The sequence below is a fragment of the Vombatus ursinus genome, unplaced genomic scaffold, assembly GCF_900497805.2.
Source record: "Vombatus ursinus unplaced genomic scaffold, bare-nosed wombat genome assembly UNPS02014973.1, whole genome shotgun sequence".
NCBI classification, from domain to species: Eukaryota; Metazoa; Chordata; class Mammalia; order Diprotodontia; family Vombatidae; genus Vombatus; species Vombatus ursinus.
In genome coordinates, this window is record NW_020954751.1 from 11,300,354 (window position 1) to 11,320,465 (window position 20,112).

The 20,112-nt window shown below is 34.7% G+C and overlaps 1 protein-coding gene across 3 annotated transcripts in view; it reads left to right on the top strand.

Annotated features, from left to right (window-relative positions):
* The window catches only part of PHF20L1 (PHD finger protein 20 like 1), a 124,801-nt gene that overhangs the window by 17,348 nt on the left and 87,341 nt on the right, over positions 1-20,112 (top strand). For 2 of the 3 annotated variants that reach the window (XM_027845493.1, XM_027845494.1), the window contains exons 3-6: positions 12,539-12,710; positions 12,861-12,945; positions 17,255-17,343; positions 17,586-17,663. In XM_027845493.1, the coding sequence (XP_027701294.1) occupies positions 12,539-12,710; positions 12,861-12,945; positions 17,255-17,343; positions 17,586-17,663 (424 nt within the window). The remainder of the gene's footprint in view (positions 1-12,538; positions 12,711-12,860; positions 12,946-17,254; positions 17,344-17,585; positions 17,664-20,112) is intronic. The other variant, XM_027845495.1, reaches the window with a different exon arrangement.

Genomic DNA, 20,112 nt, shown 5'->3' on the forward strand with positions numbered 1-20,112 from the left:
CCAAGGGATCATATGGGGAAGAGAAGAGAATATGGCAGTTATACAGGGTTTGATAGCTTGAGAAAGAACTGAGGAGTGAAAGGATTGGAGGATGTGATGAGGACAGAGAACACAGTTTGGAGTTGCAAGGCATTAGGGGAGGTGGAATGACAACATGATCAAATAAGGAATTTTAGAGTTCATAAACGTGGATGTTTATGGTAGGTCATTGCAAGGTCAAGGATGTAACAAATCTCTGTGTGTAACTGGTGAGATGGGAGAAGCCATGGAAAATGGGTAAGTTGAGGAGTCTTGAGGTTAGGGCGTTTGAAGAAGTATTTCTGTGTATGTTGAACATACTGAACATACTATCCCCTAGTATGAGGGCAGAAATTGGGGAGAATAGAAAGATTATGAACCAGTCATTGAATTCATAGGAAGGAAAGTGCCCTAAAGATCTTTAGAAAACAGATGCCAGAATCTTGAATGGGTGAGAAATATAGAGTGAATGAACCTCAAAGGAGGAGAGATTATTGAATGATGGGGGTAATAGGAGAGCCTGGAAATGGCAAAGGGGGAGCAAGGCACATTCTGACTTCCCACCACAACTAGAGAGTTGATGGGTATGAGTGAAAGTAAAACTGGAGCTAGAAACGGTAGCCAGGGAAGCTGTGTTGTCAGGAGAGATGCAGGTCTCAGTGAGTGCAAGAAGATGGAGGAAGTAACAAAGGAATGGGTTTAAAATGCAAGCTAGTTTGTTACTTGTGGAACAGGCATCCCAGAGAGACCAGTGGAACTGTTGGGTAGCTTTAAAGTGGGCGATTGGGGTGAGGTTGAGTGAGGATGGAAATAAAGGAATGGTTATTGGAGGTTGGAGAATGGAATTTAAACAATAGCAGAGTATGGAGGGGTTCAGTTACTGAGATGGGGTGGGTATGTCAGGGTGGAAGTATTTTAATCAATGAAGAATGGGTTCACGTAGGTCTCTAAATCTGGGTCTGGATTTAGAAAGTGAAGCTGGGTTTGACTGAAAACTCAAATGGTAACATCCAGAGATGATGGGTTTTGCTTAAATATTCAGCCTTCAGAAATACTTCAGAAGTCTGATTTGTTCTAATTGCTGGAAGCTAGATTTAAAAAAAACAAAACAACATTAAAATATTGGCAAAATTTGTCTTTCCAACAACTGCTTGTTAAAACCAATTGATTTGGGGATACTGCAAACTCTGACAGTCTTTATTTAGTTGTGACAAATACGGTTTAGCTCATGTAAAGAAAATCAAATATAGGATTTAGTTGTTCAATTTGGGTTTCTAAAGGTATACAGTATTTAATTACAGTCAACATGCTAGATTTCATGCTTTTTGAAAAAATGAAAGATTGAAAGACTGGTAACATTAGCATTTTAAAGTTGATTCATTCCTTGGTTTTCTGTAATTGTGCTTTTGATGTATTGTGCTGTTTTCCCCCCCACTACTTTGTAATTTAAATCTTTTTTTCATATTTAGACACTTTATAAGTATCTGATAGCTTGATATTTTGGAAAACATTAAAGATACGCCAAAAAGAAGAGAGATTTTGCCCATGCTTGTCATTTATTTTCTTGAAAGGGATATTTATAGAATTTGATAACTACTTCCATATTCCTTATGTAAACAAAAGCATAACCTTTGCTAGAATTTTATTTTCCTTAGACATATGATTGAATCCTAACTTAATAAGAAAATAAATAGACAATTCTTTTTCCATGATGTAGAAAATGAGTGGCCATAGTATTGGTAGTGCTGTAAAATCATAAGGACTTAAAAACAAAGTTAAGATAAAGTTGTTGCTTTTTGGCAAATTTGTAGCATAATATAGCAGAGAAGTGATCAGTTCCAAAACTATTCTGTCGTCATATCCCCAAATGCACACCTCTCATTCCCAGCAAATGGCCTTCTGCCTTTATTGAGAAGAGAGTGGTTCTCTGATATGACCCTCCCCCCACTCTCCACTTCCCTCCTTTTAAATCTAGCAGTGCCCTCATCTATCCTCTCCTTGCCTCCAGTGTCAGAGGATGAGGTGGACCTCATTTCCATTTACACCATCTATTCTTTTTCCTTTGATCTTTTCCACGACCATACTGCAACTACCTTTCTTGTGCATCATCAATCTCATTCTATTCTAATTCTAGCTTATTCCCATTAGCCTATGTTCAAGGTTCCACTTTCCTTCAAAACAAAACATAACCTTCAGTTGAACTTGTCATCTCCTTTCTTTTGTTTCCTTATCTTTCTCTTTTCCACTGTTTGCTGTCAGACTTATAGAAAAATAAGTGTACATATAATGACTCTACCATCACATTCTTAAACTTGCTTCTCCCGTTCAATCTGGCTTCTATCCCCACCACTTTACTCCAGGGTTCCAAATGACCTCTTATAAATCAAATGGCCTTTTTATTATCTGCGTCTTTATTTGACACTGTTGATGAATTTCTAATTCTGATATTCTTTGTTCTTTTGACTTCTGTAAAACTGCAATCTCATAGTTATCTTCCTAACTTTCTTATTTCTTTTTCCTTCATTGGCTTCCCATTTTCCTGTCCCCTTAAAACGTGGGCATTCTCTGACCTTCTGTGCCTTGGTTCTTGATAGGTTTATCAACTTTGATTTCTTGACTTAACACCTCTATTGAAAATCTCATAAATCTGTATCTTTACCCTTTGTCTCTTTTTTATTTATTTTTAATTTAGTTTTAAATTTTATTTTATTTTGAACTTAAATAAAACACGCATTTCCATAACATAGTAAAATTTAAACAAAGATGATTGTACATGAAATTGCAAATCTGTACAACTTAATTTTCCTTTTAAATATATAATCAAGTTATCAACTCTTTGTCTCTTCCCAAAGTTCCAGTCCTGTATTTTCAACTGGCTACCTGAATATTCAGCCAGCACCTCAGACCCAACATATCTAAAATTGAGCTCTCTTGAGTGTTTCCATAAGATTTCTCTTCTAATTTTATTTCTTTGATGGTGCAACCCTCCCAGTTACCCAGACTTAACAACTGCTCATCCTGAATGCTTTCCCTTCTCCTATTCCTTTGGTTACCAAGCCCTCTTGATTCTTCCTTAATCGTCTCTCACATCAGTTCCCTACTCCCTATACAAATAATAATTTTCCGGGTCTTCATTTCTCTTGGGTTTAGGTCTCTTTCTGGTGCAGGTGATTTGCAATCTGTGTATTTGATCCTCATCTCTTGAGCTCTAGTACTGTATCTTCAATTACATACTGGGCATCTCCCTTAGAATGCTCCAAAAGCATCTCAAATTTATCATATCCAAAACTGAACTTACCTTATACCCTTAACTCCTGATGACTTTTCTATTTCTGTCAAGGTACTGCCATTTTTCCAGTATTCAGATGTTAAACCAGGGGATCATCCTCAACTCTGAGCTCTCACCCTCCCACACCCATATCCAGTCAATTGCCAAATCTTGTCACTTCTCTACTTCTATCACTTTTTCTGCTACCAGTTCTTTCTCCACTCACGGCAAACACCACAGTTCAGGCTCTTATCACCTCTCAGGTAGATTATGCAGGAGTCACCTAATTTGAGTTCTTTGCATCCAGTCTATTCCCTCTCTAATCCACCCTCCATATAGTTGTAAAATTGGTATTCATAAAGCATAGGTTTGGCTGTATCACTCTACTGCTTGAGAAGCTTTAGTTTTTGCTCCCATAATAAGATACAAATTGATCTATTTGATATTTAAAGCCTCTCACAGCTTGACTGTAGCTTGTCTTTTCAGGCTATCTTTACATTATTTCCTCCTATGTGCTCTCTGTTCAGCCAGATTGGAGCACTTGCTGTCCCCCTGTGTATATAACATTTCATCACCATCTTTCTTGCTTTTGCATAGGCTTTCTGGAATACTGTTCCTTCTCACTTTGGGGTTTTTATTTTCCATTTACTTCTCTGTTTATGTGTGGTATCCTCCCTCCTCTTCTGACAAGAATGTAAACTCCTAGAAGGAAGGAAATCTCATTTATTTGTCTTTGTATCCTCAGTGGCTAGTATAGTGCCTATTATATATTAGGCATTTAGTAAGTTCTTGACAAATATAATTTAATTTTGGCACTGACCTCACTTAAATATGTTGGAATAGTCTCCTAAACTGGTTGTGTTGCCTTCAAGGTTCTCTGTTCAATTTATCCTTCACCCTGAAGCTGAGATAATCTTCCTAATGTGCTACTGTGTCCTTGTTTTCTGCTCAGAACTTTAGTGATTTCCCCATTGCCATAGTAGCATTCAAGGTTTTTACAGCCAGTCTCCTATTTACCTTTTTTATTATTGTTTGCTACTCTAATTTTCTTGATTCTAGCCAATGTGAACTACTTTCTGTCGCTCAGTCTATAAGAGCCATCTCTCATCTTTGTGCCTTTGCATGCCTAGAACCATTTCCTTTCCTTTTCCTTCTTCCCAAAGCAGTTTGGTTAGTGGATAGAGTACTGTACTTGAAGTTAGGAGTACCTGAGTATAGATCCTGTCCCATACTCTTACTAATCTATGTGACCTATGGGAAGTCATGTAACCTTTCTGTGTCTCAGTTTCCTTAGCTGTCAAATGAGGGAGTTGGGCTCGTTCTTCCTGAGAGTTCTTTGTGTCTCTCAGAACACGATCCCATGATCTTTAGCTGTTTGGGCACTGACAGCTCTCTGAAGACTCTCTGAACTATCCTGCCCGCCCTGACTCAGGTGGAGAAGATCTCCCCTCATCTTTCTCACAGCACTTGCCTGGGCCTCCCTTTTTCACTTACGTTCTTCCTAGTGTTATTATTTCAGCATAAATCTCTAGGTAACAAAGTCCGAGTATATGTTAATCTAGTTTTATATATTTACCATCTACAACAGTGCTTTGTAGTTTGCAGAGTCTTAAGTGTTGTGTTTTGTGGAATTCAGTTCAATAGAGTCAAGTGTCATTCAGCAGATAGCATTTTCTAATGCATTATCATGACAGGCAATTCTTGAAGGCCTTGTCAGCGAACATCAGGCTCTCATAGGCCCTGTGGAGACAAAGTGCTGTATTTTAAAGGGTGAAGGATTCAGAGGCAGAAGATCTGACTAGGTTGAAGTGCAACTGTCATAATTCCTGGCTGTGAGACTTTAGAGAAGTCTGCTTTTCTGTGCCTCAATTTCCTTATCTGGAAGTGGATAATAATATTTTCAATACTTACCTCACTGGACTGTGAGGAAATCATGTTGTAAACTTAAATATCATGATCGTTTGCTTGCCTTACTATAATAATCATACTTAGTTAGAAAGGACTTGAGTATATGCCTGACAACAGATAGTTTGATAACAGTTCAACAAACATTTAAGTATGTATTTTGCTCAAGGCACTGTACAAAGTACTGGAGATACAAAGATAAACACATAACAGTTCTTGTCCTAAGGGACCTTACTGACAAGCTGTTATTCCAGGACTAGCCTAGCTAAGGTCATAAAAGCTCTTTTCCAGCAGGTTGGCTACCATGTAGTCTTTTTTTTTTTCAACTCTATCAAGTTATAAAAGTGGGATCTATCTACTGAAATGTAGAGGAGGTTGCATTTTGTGTTTGTGGAATACCTACACTTAGAGACTTAGGTATCCTTGAAACATCTTAAATGTTAAGAATTTAGGATTAAGGAGGCTGGAGAATAGGAAAGATTATTAGGGTTGAATATTATAGTTAAATGACTAGAATGATGGAATTAATATCCAAAGCCTTTAAAAAGTTGATGAATTTTGTACAAAATGTCAGATGTAAAAGAAATATGGATTAGTAGAGAGGACAGAAAGTTATCAAAATAGATAAAAAATAAAATGCAGAATCTGAGGAAGGAGATGCCAGGTTGAACAGAAAGCATGAAATAAGGTGTGGTAAGATGTAAGATAGAGTTATTGGGTGGGAGAAGAGGAAAAATACATCATTTGTTTCAGCTCCTTAAATTCTGTAATCATAGATTTAAATTTTATTTGGAAGATATTGAGAGTTACTGCAAGATCTTTGAAAGGAAAGTCACATGACTAATTCCTAGTTGAAAAGAATATTCTTAACTGTTTATATGCAAACTGGAGTGAAGAGAGAGAGGGCAAAAAGACTGGCATCTCACTAGGGTTCAGACTGTGGGGTAAAATCTGAGGAAAGAGATTGATTTGAGAAAAACTCAAGAGGGAAGAATTTGTAGAATTTGGTGATGGAATATTTGTAATTCACAGACAGGACATGGTGGAAATCTTGTAGTTATTTTATATTTAACACATAAAGTTGAAATGTTAAGTTGAATATATATATCTATATATATCTACATAATTGATATCTTTTGTTTTTAACATTGTCTTATTTCTCCCTTCTGTTCCTTTCTTTGCCCCTTCTAGAAGAGCTATCCCATATGATAAATGACTTCTTTAGAAAAACAGACAAAATGAGGAAGAAGGGGGGGGAAAGATAGCAAAATCAATCACATTGAAAAAATATGTTAATACTTTATATGTAGTGATCCATACCAGTTTACTACCCACCCCACCCCAATCTCTGAAAAGGAATGTGGAGAGGTATTTTCTCATATCTCTTCTTGGGCACCATCTTGTCTTTATAATTTCACAACCAAAGAGAGCTGGAATAAGAATCAAAAGGTCTCAGTTGTAGACCTGGCCTAATCACTTAGTAGTTGTGTGAACTTAATCAGTTTTAATTTGAGCATTGGACTAGATCCTCTCTGAGGTCCTTCCCTGCTTTTAAATTTTGTGATTCTTTTGTCTTCAATTTGTGTAGTATTTAAAATATGAAATGACAGTTTCAAATTATTATCTAAATGTTACTCACATTTCAGAATTAACAATCTCTTTTTGAGGTGGCCCAAATATAGTAGATCACAATAATGCTGCTTTTATTATCTGGATTACGTTCAACTTTAATTTTTCAGAAATTATAGTATTTCATGTCTCACAGCCATGTAGTATCATCAGAATATTGTTAAAAAGATGGATTTTTTCCTTGGGGAAAGTTTGATGTCACAAAATACATTATTTCCTAAAGGGAATCCAGCCCATTTTCTTCCTGTTCCATTTTAAGCTCAGCTTATTGCCCATGCATAGCATTTGCCCAAAAGATATGCGCTAATGAATCAACTCTATGAGTTATTCATCCAACTGTCTTTTGCCTGGACAATAAGTTTTCTTCATCTACTTGGTTTTTCCTGTGTAATTAGTTAGGCTGAACTTCTTTGAGGGGTTATATATCTCATGTAAGAAGCTCTGCATTGTTCAGGGCTTGATATAATCAACACAATTTGTAAACAACAGGAGATGAATCTCACCATTTACAGGGAACTGTTCATCTAATTTGTTGGATTAAAAATTAGTGACATAGTCAAAGCCACTAATCTGTCTTCACTAGTAATCTAGTTCCTCATTTATTACTTTTCTTATCACATGTTATATTTCAGTTTTTTATTGATTTTTCTAGAAATCTCTAGAATATTGCTCCCTCAAAGGAGAAGACATTCCTTTATGCATATGAATGAATTGTATACATGATAAGTGTTATAGAAATTTAGAGAAAGAAGCTATCTGTTTTCATGACTCCTTGTCTCTGCATGACTGTGTTAACCATCTTGAACCCTTTTGCAAAATGTTACTGTTACCCAAGTGATGTGTATAGTTTGGGCCCATTGACTGTGAAGGAGGACTACCTTTGAGAGATATCAGATATAGTTCAAAGATTACTAGAATTAGAATCAAGAAGACTTTGGTTTTCAAATCCTACCTCTGATGTTTACAAGCTGTATGAGCATGGGCTTGTCACATAACTTCTTCCAACTTCAATTTTCAACTTTAAAGCACTGTGAAATGACAATGATTGTTACATACTTAGAAGTTCTCCATTTCTACAAAGGAAAATTTTACAGCTTTATATATGAGGAAACTGTAAAACTAATATAACAATATTTATGTAAAACAACCTATTTTTGTTAAATCTTCTAAATTGATGGAACCCATTTGCTGAAGTATTACTATAAAATTGTTTAACATGGAATGCCATTGTTGGTGATGAAGGTGCAAAAGGAAGAAAGATAAACTTCAAATAACTCCCACTTCCTTTTCTATGATCATAGGAGTTGATAGTACCCAAAGCAGTCCTTTCATTAGAGGGTAATGTGGAGTTCCTCTGGGTAGGGTAGTTGGTAATGTTTAATATTTAGCAGATGGTAAAGGAGTTTTTTGTGAAACATTTGTTTTGGGGACATAAACCATGTAGCTCTTCTTGTCTTTCACATCTCCTCTATCCATGTATCATTTATGAATATTAATACTAATGTCCCAATTCTTATTTGCAATTTACCTTTTTCTCATGCAGAGCCCTATTTTATACAGTCTATGTTCTCTAGACCTATCATCTTCTCACACTATTTCCCAGGTAATTGAAGGAACTATGGAACTGAAACCAATCAACAATTAGTACCCAAATAATTCTTATTAGGCAAGAATAAATTCACTTTTCCTTCTACCAGTACATCTTGTAATTAAAAAAAAAAACTTATACTGTATTCATATATAGTCAAAGCGGATAATACAAGTAATTCCCTCCAGACACCATTTTATTGGAGAAGCATAACTTTATGGACAAGAACTTGTGAGTGCTTCTATTCTACAAGGTTTTTTCCCTTTGAGAATTTGATGAAAGCAAGATGGTTGCCTGAATAGGAGATAAGCTGCCCAGCTTCCACATGCCTGCTTCAGCAAAAACCTGACATTCATATCATACTGAATAATAGATCAAGAAATATATTGAAAAACTATAGTGAATGATTTCTTCTACCTCAGAACTGCATAAAAAAAGTCAGCCAGAAGCTTGTAGGCAATAGGGAGGAAGTCATCCAGAAAAATCAGTGCCAAACCATGCAAATAAGCTGAGCCTCTCAGCTCTACTAAAGATGTACAGAGGCGTGTGTAGCCCACACACTCTTTGGGGCCAGTAGAAGCAGAAGGTCCCATGAGAAAGATCTAAGGAGGTCAGAAAGCACCAGGGTGGTCAGCAAGTCGTAAGATGAGTACCTTAGAAGTCTCAGGAGTGGCAGTAGTAATAGTGGTAAGGTAGCACTCAAATCTTTGACACCGCAGGGCCAGAGTCTCTGAGGTCCCTTCCCTGAGATGCCGTAGAGAGCCCTGAAGATCTAGTGCTCTCAGTCTGAATGATCCAGGGGACGAGGGACTTAATCCCAGGAGTTGAAAGTGAGCACAAGAACTCGGGATATCCAGGGTGAGATGAGACAAGGTTGACCACCCCACTCAAACTCAAAGTGGGCTCTGACATAAAAATACTAATCTAAGAATTTAAACTGAAAAGATGAGTAAATTAAAGAAAACATCAGCTGGGATGAAAAATTACTACAGTTTTAGACATCTCCCAAAAAAGAATGAATGAGTAACTTTGTAATAAGGGCAAGCAGTGTCTAGAAGAGCAAAAAATGAATTTCTCACAAGAACTACATGAATACCTAGAAGACATGAAGCAAAAGATGAAAAATTAAAAGCTCTGAAAGAAAAATTTAGAAGGAAAATGAACAATTAGCTTAGAAGAAATGATAAGCCTTACCTAAGAATCACACTCCCTGTAAACCAGAATGTACAAAACCAATGACTCCATGATTTAGTGAAATATATTAGAAAAAAAATTGAAAGATTTAAAAAATAGAAGAAAATGTAAGATATCTAATATCAAAAATAACACATCTGGGAAATGGCCCAAGCAAAGATAATTTAGGAATTAATTGAACTCCTTTAAAACCGTGTTTTGCTTTGTTTTTAAAGCTTAGATGCTATACTTAAATCATAAAGCTGTCCAAATCCATTAGAAATAGTACAAAGCAGAAATAGAAGGAATCTGTTGGTCACCTCGTGAGAGAAACCCCAAAAGGAATATCCCAGGAATGTCACAGCCAAAATGCAATATTCCTTCTAGAAAAAAAGAAAAATACTGCAAGCGTTCAGAAAGAAGCAGTTCAAGTAACAAGAGAACTACAGTTAGTACCATATTAAGACCTAGCCATTTTTATTTTTAATGAAAGGAGATCTTGGAATACAATATTACAGAAGGGATAGACTTACAACCAAGAATAAGTTCCCTAAAGCTGATACTCAGGAAGTACCCTATAGGGAGAAAATGTACCTGTAACATAATAGAGGACTTTCACATGTTTCTTATGAAAGAACTAGACCTGAGTAGGAAATCTCAATCACTGGAGTCCAGAGAAACCTAGAAAGATAAATTTATTTAAACAATTAGGAGCTGTGTGATGATGCAGTGCTAACATTCTAATCAGGCTAGAAGAAACAAGTATCCTTTCAAATCTTTAGTGTTTTCAAAGGGTATTGAGGAAGTTAAATAAGAAAAACAGGTCTTGCAAGTGGAGTGGTTTTGTTCTAAGAATTTTAATAGGAGAAAGACAAGGGAGAATAAAGGGAATACATTAATGGAGGGAAAGGGAGATAGAATTTGATTTTTCTCATAATTTGGATATGTGAGATGAAGTTTTGGTTGTTGTCCTTCATTCTCAAAGAGGACCAAAATGACATCACTATGTGGGAGTCAAGGTACAATGTGACTAGCTGGGGCTGATCAGACCAATATGAGCTTAGAAGGCTCTACCACAGGTCGGGTACAAATAGTCCATATAAATATTTGGAGTAAAGATGTCTCTAAAAATTACATATGAAGTGTATGTAAGAATGGAATAAAGGATAGGGGGAAGTAGGCTTCAGATGAATCTCTGATCTGAAATGTACAAAGGAAGGTTGAATACATACAGATTTTGCTGTAGAAATATCAAATTCAGAAAAAACAAAAACAAAAACACAGGGATTGACCAAGTAGAGTTTCTTGGTAGGTGAAGCTAAGAGGGAAAAATAATACCAGAGAGTGATAATACCAGTCAACAAGTTTTATTAAGTGCCTGCTATTTGCCAGGCTCTGCGTTGCAAGCAAAACAAACTTTAGGATTACTAAAGGGGGATTAAAAGCAGAAAAAAAGAAAAGCAAAGAGCCAGAATCTTAAGAGAGTGCCCATTAATTGCAGAATGACTGAACAAATTTCAATATATGAGTATAGTGAAATATTGTTGCACCATAAGAAATGACAAAAGATAATTTCAGAGTGTAGTTCTCAACGTGATATGAAGTGAAATGAGCAGAATGTTCGTATGAGGACAAAATTGTTCATGTAAGAACATCAAAATAAATAAAACAGCTTTGAAATACTTAAGGATTGTAAATAAAACAACGACCAAAACTGTATCTCCAATTATGAATTGCCTCCATAATCTATTAAAATTAAAAAGTAATTTTTGCTAGTCTGGGCAGTTCTTTTTTTTAAAGTGTTTTTCTTTTTAAATGTTTTTTCTGTAAATCTTGCTACAAGGCCTTCTTTTGTTTTTTATTTTAATTTAATTTAATTTTTTTTTTGGTGAGGCAGTGAGGTTAAGTGACTTGCCCAGGGTCACACAGCTAGTAAGTGTTATGTGTCTGAGGCTGGATTTGAACTCAGGTCCCCCTGAATCCAGGGCCAGTGCTCTATCCACTGTGCCACCTAGCTGCCTCTTGTTTTTTGTTTTTAAAAACAATTTATTTGATATTTTGCGTATAATAGTGCATTACTTGGTCTCTTTTGACCCTTATTCTTTCTCCATTACTGACCAGCCTTCTTTTATGATCATATATCTCCTATGATGCATTTTACTCTATTTCTGGTAATAGTATTTGTGATGTACTGCATGCATCTTTGTCTTGCCTTGTGGTTCATGCGCTTTTGATTCTATTGAAATTATGGGTAGCCTGATTCACAGTCATATACTATCACCAGGAAAAGATCATTTAAAAACTAATATAATGATTTTTCATATCCAGTAAAAATATGCTATCAGCTTTTGTTGTTCATGTGAATTTGTTTTGAAGAATTTTATGAAATGACATGGAAACATAGGAATAGAGCCTTCTGTTTGTTCATGGCTTTAAATATACTGCAGTTCATGGCTCTGAAGCATGATATCATATGTGTCTGATATAATATGATTAGGATGTACAATAGTTGACTGTTTTCCAATGCTAGGATAGAAAAGGGTCCATTTCAGTTTGGATTTAAATTTACCACTCCATATAGGAAAAACAGATTCTCTATTTATCAGAAACTAGCTATAATATGAGGTAAGCCTGAGACATCTACTCTTGACTTTTATTGATCCTTTTTAATATTGCTTTATACCTTAATTTGAACAATCTAATAATGTGTTTGCTAAGAGAATTATATAGTGAAGAAGAGATGAGGCAGTTTTTTTCAATGTTTTTATGTGAGTAACTTGGATTTTGGATTTTAGTATAAGGCAAAGACCACTGGTTACCAATACTGAGATTGTCATGCCATCTTTTTTTTTTTTTCAATGATAAATAATTCTTTTAGGTGCAGTACTTTGCTTCATGACTTGAAGGAACAAATTTAAGAAACCTGGTAGTATCAAGCCTCCCTTTTGTTCTTTAAGGTACCCATCAAGAATTGAAAAAATAGACTATGAGGAGGGTAAGATGTTGGTCCATTTTGAACGCTGGAGTCATCGTTATGATGAGTGGATTTACTGGGATAGCAATAGATTGCGACCCTTGGAAAGACCAGCACTAAGAAAAGAAGGACTGAAAGATGAGGAAGAATTTTTTGTAAGTAACAAACTTTGATATACTCCTTCTTTTTGGTAGTTAAGTAATTTTTTTTTAAAAAAGAATTTTTTAGATTTCACAAAAACTCGACTTTAAAAAAAATCTTTATTTTTTACTCGAGTTATTAATCATTAAAGTTGTCTAAAATAGGACTTTAAGGCCGGAGAAGAAGTTCTGGCGCGTTGGACAGACTGTCGATATTACCCTGCCAAGATTGAAGCAATTAACAAAGAAGGTATGTATTTGGAAAGTACAAATGATGTTTAAAGCAAGGACAAAGAAATGCTAAAAGTGAACTTCACCTCTGATTCTGATTTATGTAGTATCTCCATGTAGTTTCCACTTTTACTGGCACATTACCTACTATTGTTTATTTTTGGAGACCTTTAATTTTTGAGCATTTTGGGGTAGTAAAAATTTATCTCACTTGTTGCATAATAAATGAATGGATGAGTGAATGGAATGATGAATAAGTGAGTGATTGAAATTTCTTTTGGTAGGTAGTGGATTATAGCTAATCATTTTGATAATTTTTCTGTACTTCTTCTCTTTGATAGCTTTTTGACCATTTTGTAATTGGAATATGCATTGTTTCAGTTTAAAGAAACATTAACATATGTTATTGTGCTGGCTTAGGCTTTATGTTTGCAGCAAGGTGTAGAAAAGGGAAAAGAAAAAAGTTGATATCCTTTTTTGGTTATTTAGGTAAGATGTTTTGGAGATGAGTCTCAAAACTCTTTTCCATCATTTGTGGCTTTCATTTATCCAGCATGCTCTTTTGTCATTTATATAATTGACAATGAATTGTTTATATATTTTTTTAATTTTGGGCATTTACTGAAATATTAAGAGAAGGGAAAAAAACAATGGAGTAGTCAGAGACATGTTAATATGTCAGTTATTTAATGTTAGCCAAGTGCTTTTCTCACATTGGCCCTGTAAACCAAGTACTTCAAGAATTATCCTCAGTTTACAGATGAGAATACTGGAAGGTTCAGTGACTTGCTTCACATAACTAATGTCTAAGGCAGGATTTGAGTCCTGATTTCAGTCTACCACATTGTTTTATTGCCACCCTTTTTCTTATGTCTTAAGACTATGAGACAACTTCCTTTTGTATTGTTAGGTGAGAAATGGTAAAAAAAAAAAAAAAAAAAAGGTAGAAATTGATTATCCAAAGGAAACTGTGACATTTACAAAATAAACTGGAAAGAACGATACTTGTCATTAGTAGCTGGTAATTGTAAATATAGAGCCATTTGCACATAAATAGTGGCTTTTTCTAGAAAAAATATAAAATTCTGACTTACACAGTCACTAGAGTAGAGATGGGGAGAGAAGGATTAGTATTAGAAAAATTTAAAAAAGGATATAGAAAGGAAAGTGAAGTCAGCTTGACTAGGAATGTCAAAGTAATTGAACAAAGATCTTAGCCTTCGTTTCTTGTAATAAAGATGACAATAATTTGATCACATCTGACATGGCTGGAACAAGGGAAAAAGTGGTGTTTTTGAGGCTTTATAGTTGAAGGTTGTGTCTGGCTATAGTCTACTCCCAGCCTTAATTCTGGAAGGTTGTCTAAGCACTATTAAATTGTTCATAATCAACCACATCTCAGGAAATGAAATTAGGACAATGTTCATGCCAGAAAGTTTCATTTCTTGAATGAAGAGCAAGGATGACCTTCTTTCCATAATTCTAAGACTAAGCACTCTTAACGATTGTGCGTTATGTATGATATGGTGTTTTACATGCATTTATGTATATTTTGTATACATGTGTAAATTCATATATTTGTGTGTGTGTGCACATCATTAACTCTTCTCCTTCAACTCTTATATGTTTACTTCCTGTCACATTTGTTCATAGGTTCTTAAAAAGTATAGATAAGTTAGTTAATTTTAGTAGAAAGCTAATGAAGATGTCAGTAAATGTTGTTCCAGCATTATATGGTGAAGTCTCTGCTGATGTTGAAAGCCATTAGTGAGTGATCAAAACTTTTCAGTCGTTCTTTCTAGAAATATTTGTTGTGTACCTTATCTGTGCCCTGCAGATATAAAAGAAGAGTAAGTTATTACCCCTGTACTTGAGCTTTAAGTAGCTAGGTGGAGCAGTGAATAGAGTGCTGGTCCTGGAGTCAGGAAGAATCCTAGACACTTGTTGGCCTTGTGACCCTGGGCTGGTCACTTCACCCTGTTTGCTTCAGTTTCTTCATCTGGTCAAATGAGCTGGAGAAGGAGATGGCAAACCACTCCACCATCTTTAGCAAGAAAACCCCAAAAGAGTTGGACGTGACTGAAATGACTGAACTGTGACAAAACTTGAGCTTTAGGTATATTTGGGGAAACAATGAACCCATATGAATTGTTAAGTGCAGAGCCATTTGTAGCAGGTATTCTAAGACCAGTAAGTATTTAAAGAAAGAAGAGATCAATGTGGATTGAATTAGTTAGGAAAAGCTTCTAGAAGTAGTTGGAACCCTCAAGATTGGTCCTTGATGGATAGATAGGATTTATTTTGGCAAAAAGCTAAAAATAATTGTACACTGGGAACAACAGCAACAAAAAAGTATGGTACTGAATTTATATGTAATATATGCAAAGGATAGTGTGCAAATTAACTGTATTGGAGAGAGAAGTATGTTTTGAAAAGGAGGAACAAATCAAGTTGGATAGCTAGGGTGGGATCTCAAGAAGAACCATCAAAGCCAGACATGATTATTTGAATGTAATGGCAGTAGGTAGGAGGAATACAATTTCACTAAAGTTAGTAGAGTTGGAACTAGTGACTTTAGATCATGGTATTATTTAAGCATCTGTAGATTATTTTTTAAAACACTAATCAGTTATATGCTTCTGTATGTAAACTATTCCTATGTCTCCATGATGTTAAATGTTAGGCTACTGACAATACTAAATTATATACTATTTAGTAAAAATACCAAATTAAATATATTTTATCAAGTGATTTTTCCTAATTAAAATATTCGCTTGAAATAAGCTCATGAAGCACTGTCATGATACAAACCGAAACACTGCACTAATTAACAAATGTGCTAATTTCTCTAGTACCTATGAACAAATGAATGTTTTTGAATTTCTACCTTTTTGTTTTCCATTTCATAGCAGGAACCTAGACTTAACTCGAGGTACTTCCTTTTTTTAAGCTGCATGTAATTAAGGCAAAGGGACTTACTTAAACTTTAAATGATTGTTGCGTTAGACGTAAACAGGATTCTAATGCTTTGGAAGCAGTTCTAGAATAAACAAAGATCTAGGAGTTGAGACCTGGGCTCTAGATATCACCATATTTTTAACTTAGCTACATAGCCTTGAGTGAAGTCATTTAACCTCTCTATGCCTTAGTTTCCTTCCTCCTCTATAAATTGAATGGTTGGATTAGATGATACTATTTTATCCTGTTTTCAAATAAAGTGTGCTCTTTTGACAATTATGGATCTGTTCCATGTATTTTCTGCATATTAATTTTTTTGGACTTATATATTCTTTTCAGCATTTTAATGGGAATTAACTTTCAGAGTACAGGATAATACTTGTGGAAATACTATCAAGCATTTTTATACATATATGCACACATAATATGTATATATATGTATATGTATATATGTGTGTGTATATATATGTGTGTGTGTGTGTGTGTGTGTGTGTGTATATATATATATATATGGAGGGAGGGAGAGAGAGAAAAAGAGAGAATGTGTATTTTATTTCGATAGTGATTATCATAATTACATGCCTCAATTATACTAAAGCATACCAGAATACCTCTTTAGGAAAAAAATTAACCACGTTGTTTTGAATTATAATTGTTCTAAGAATAAATATATAGAGTTGTCTTTTAGTGGTCCTAAGAATGCAAACTTAATAAGCTATGATACTCTGGAGGTTCTTGTTTAGGTTAGATTGAATAACCTTTATGGTTTCTTCCAACATTGAAGTTTTGTGAACTCATCTGTTTTTTTTTGTTTTGTTTTGTTTTTCCTCTTAATAGCATTTTATTTTTTCCAATTATATGTAAAGATCATTTTCAACGTTCACTTTTATGAGATGTTGAGTTCCAAATTTTTTTCTCCCTCCTCTCCCACTCCCCCAAGATGGCAAGCAATCTGATAAAGGCTACACACGTACAATCATATTAAACATATTTCCACGTTAGTCATGTGGAACAAAAGGGGGAAACCATGAGAAAGAAAAAAAAAGAAAAAGTAATATGCTTTGATCTACATTTAGACTCCATAGTTCTTTCTCTAGATGTGGATAGCATTTTTTCATCATGAGTCTTTTGGAACTGTCTTAGATCATTGTATTGCTGAGAAGATCTAAGTCTATCAAAGTTGATCATCGCACAGTGTTGCTCTTACTATGTACAATGTTCTCCTGATTCTGCTCACTTCACTCAGCATTATTATGAACTCAACTGTTGTAGTCATGTGGTTTTTCTTTCTCTCAATGGATAACTAGTGAGATTTAAGAGTTGTACCTGATGATTGAATTTTGTAATTAATGAAATTAATCATGTTTCAGGAACATTTACAGTACAATTCTATGATGGAGTTATTCGATGTTTAAAAAGAATGCACATTAAAGCCATGCCAGAGGATGCCAAAGGGCAGGTAAGAATGTTCAGTATTCCTAGTTAAATCATTTTTATCTATTGAGGACTAAAAAGGCATTCATGAATGGTGACCTATAGCTATTTATTTTTAAAGAATAAACTAATTGTAGGGTTATGTGCTGATAACCCCAAATAGCAGCACGTAAGTGAGGCCTTGAATGTCACAGAAATTATACACATGATATTTGCTTCTTTGGTTTTAGACCTGCTAAAGTTATAGGTCACTAGTTTCTGTTCCAGGTGAAATCCCAGCATCCACTAAGCTGGTGTTGTCCTATCGACCCAGCTGGAGCGTGGAACCAGTCTGTGGGAAGTCAGGTAAGTGCCTCTTTTTACAGTATATAGTGTGGCTTTGAAAGTTATTTTTTACTATAAAATTTTATGTTGAGTTTTCTTTTTATCCTCTCTCCCTACCCCAAGTCATACTAATGTAGCTTTCTTAAAAGGCGCTTACCTGACCCTCTGTAGGCTGTTTTCTTATAGGTTACTGTATCTGACATAATATGATCAATTTAGTTAATACTTTGTTACAATTCAGAGCATGAGTGAATATTAAGCATTCATAAGAGAATTTGGGGTGTGATTTAAAATCACGCATTTGTTAAATAAACTTGAAATCCTGGAAAGAAAAGGTGCCAGTAGAAAATTAAAATAATGCTTTTTATATTCTGCTGTTATTTGGGATTTTCAGCACCTGGACCTACAATTAAGCACTAGAAAGTAATTTAAAACGTGTTAAATTTGGAAATTTGATAAAATAGTCTTTTTGGGGTTCAGAGATTGCGTAGCGGTCTAATGTTTCTTTGTACTTTGTGGAAAGTAATAGTTTTTATAACAGACTATCTGCAAGGACATTGAAAAATAAGTGTCAGTTTATTGGCATTACATAGTAAATTCTAGTCAGATAAAATTTTTCTCTTAAAATTTGCTCCTAAATTGTTTTCTTGGGCAAGGAAATTATGAAAATTATTTTTCAAGCAACTAGATATTTTTTAACTTTTCAATATTTGTGAAATGGAACAATTATAGACAGCTCCCCATAACAGATTTCCCTTGCTAATTTGAGAGACTGAATTGAAATTTAACTAATTTAAAGGGCAGATTTAAAATACTTTTGAAGCACAACCATTGGTACATTTGCATGTGTACACAAAATGTTTTTTTAAAAATTATTTAGAATTTCATTATTTCAAAAATGTTGTGAGTTCTTGGGTTTTTGCATGGGAAAATGTCATGTAGGAGTGGGAAAATACTTTAACACTTGTATATTTAGTTTGTAAAACAAGGTTCATTATTGATTTAAACCATTTTAAAAATAAAATTTATTATTCTGGTTAAGTCATATGCCCCCAAAAGACAATAATAATAAGTGGCTTTAGACTTTTTTTAGTCAATTTGCCATAATTCAAGACAAATAATTCAAGAATTCCTCATTGCAAGTATTACTGTGTTTGAAAATCATTTTAAAAATTAACTTTAACACTTTCTGTATTTACATCATATATTACATGTTAAAGTTAAATCCATTATAAAAATTTTACAACTTCATAGGACAAGTTGTTTGGAAATAAAATTATCCAACTTTCCTTTTTAGCCTTTTTTCTTCAGTTCTGAATTTTTTCTGTGATCTTTTCATTACATGTGCAAGGAAGTATTTTTGAATGAAATATTTTATTCAGTACTTTGATTTCATGAATGTATTTTTCTGATGTACTCACAAGTTAACAAGGGGTGAGGAATGTCCATTTTGAGATTAGGAAGCCCTATAATGGTTGTATAGGCACAGGGAATTTAAATCTTGAGCTTGGTGTTTTCTAGATTTTGATTGGTTCTTTATAAAGAGTGAATAAGTTGCTTTCAATGATAAAACTGTTGTACAAAGATATCAGTGCCCTCCTGAAATGTTCATGTTATACTCTTTCAACAAGGCCTAGGGTAAAAGAAAACAAAACAAAAAACTTTCAGTGAAGTTTGAAAGTCCTATTTTTGTGACACCCTTGAAGCTAATTCTGATCCTTTCATTAGGGAAAGTCTAATTTAAAATTAACTAACTTCAAAATAATTTCTCTAGGAAGTAGGAAGTTAGGAAACTTCACATGTCCTTAATTGGCCAAGTTTGCATATGGAAGTTGTTGAAATGGAATGGTAGGGATGTGAAGTCCTTCTGGGGAGGAAGAGAAACTTATTTATGTGAAAAAATGATAACTCTAGGGAGGCTGCATTGACAGAAGGGCTTGATTTTCTCTTTCTGAGAATACAGTCATAAAAGTCAGCAGTAATAGCTATATGGAAAAATTGTGGGAGAGGGAGATGTAGAATTGGCAGATTTTATGTCATATGGCACACAGCACTTCCCTTCACTGTCATACCTCTGACCTGGACTAGAAAAAAAGGCATAGCAATTCCCTCAGGCTTGTTTTGAGGATCAAGTGAGCAGATTTTTGTAAAGTGCTTAGCACAGTGCCTGGCATATAATTGGTGCTATATAAATGTCATTATCATCATAATTAATTAGAGGAGGTAACTTTGAACCATAATGCTTTTTATCTTTGGACTCTGTGGGTCAGTCTTCAGAGGAACGTAGAAGAGGAGTCCTTACACTTTTTTTTTTCTTATCTGGTTTACCTCATGAGGACATGACAACTACCTCTAATTCAGTTAAGCATTAGTATTTTTTAAGATCAATTCAACAAATATTAAGTGCCTTCTCTGCAATTCAATCGATGCTGGAGGTACAAAACCAAAAATAATCCTTGCCCTCTAGGAG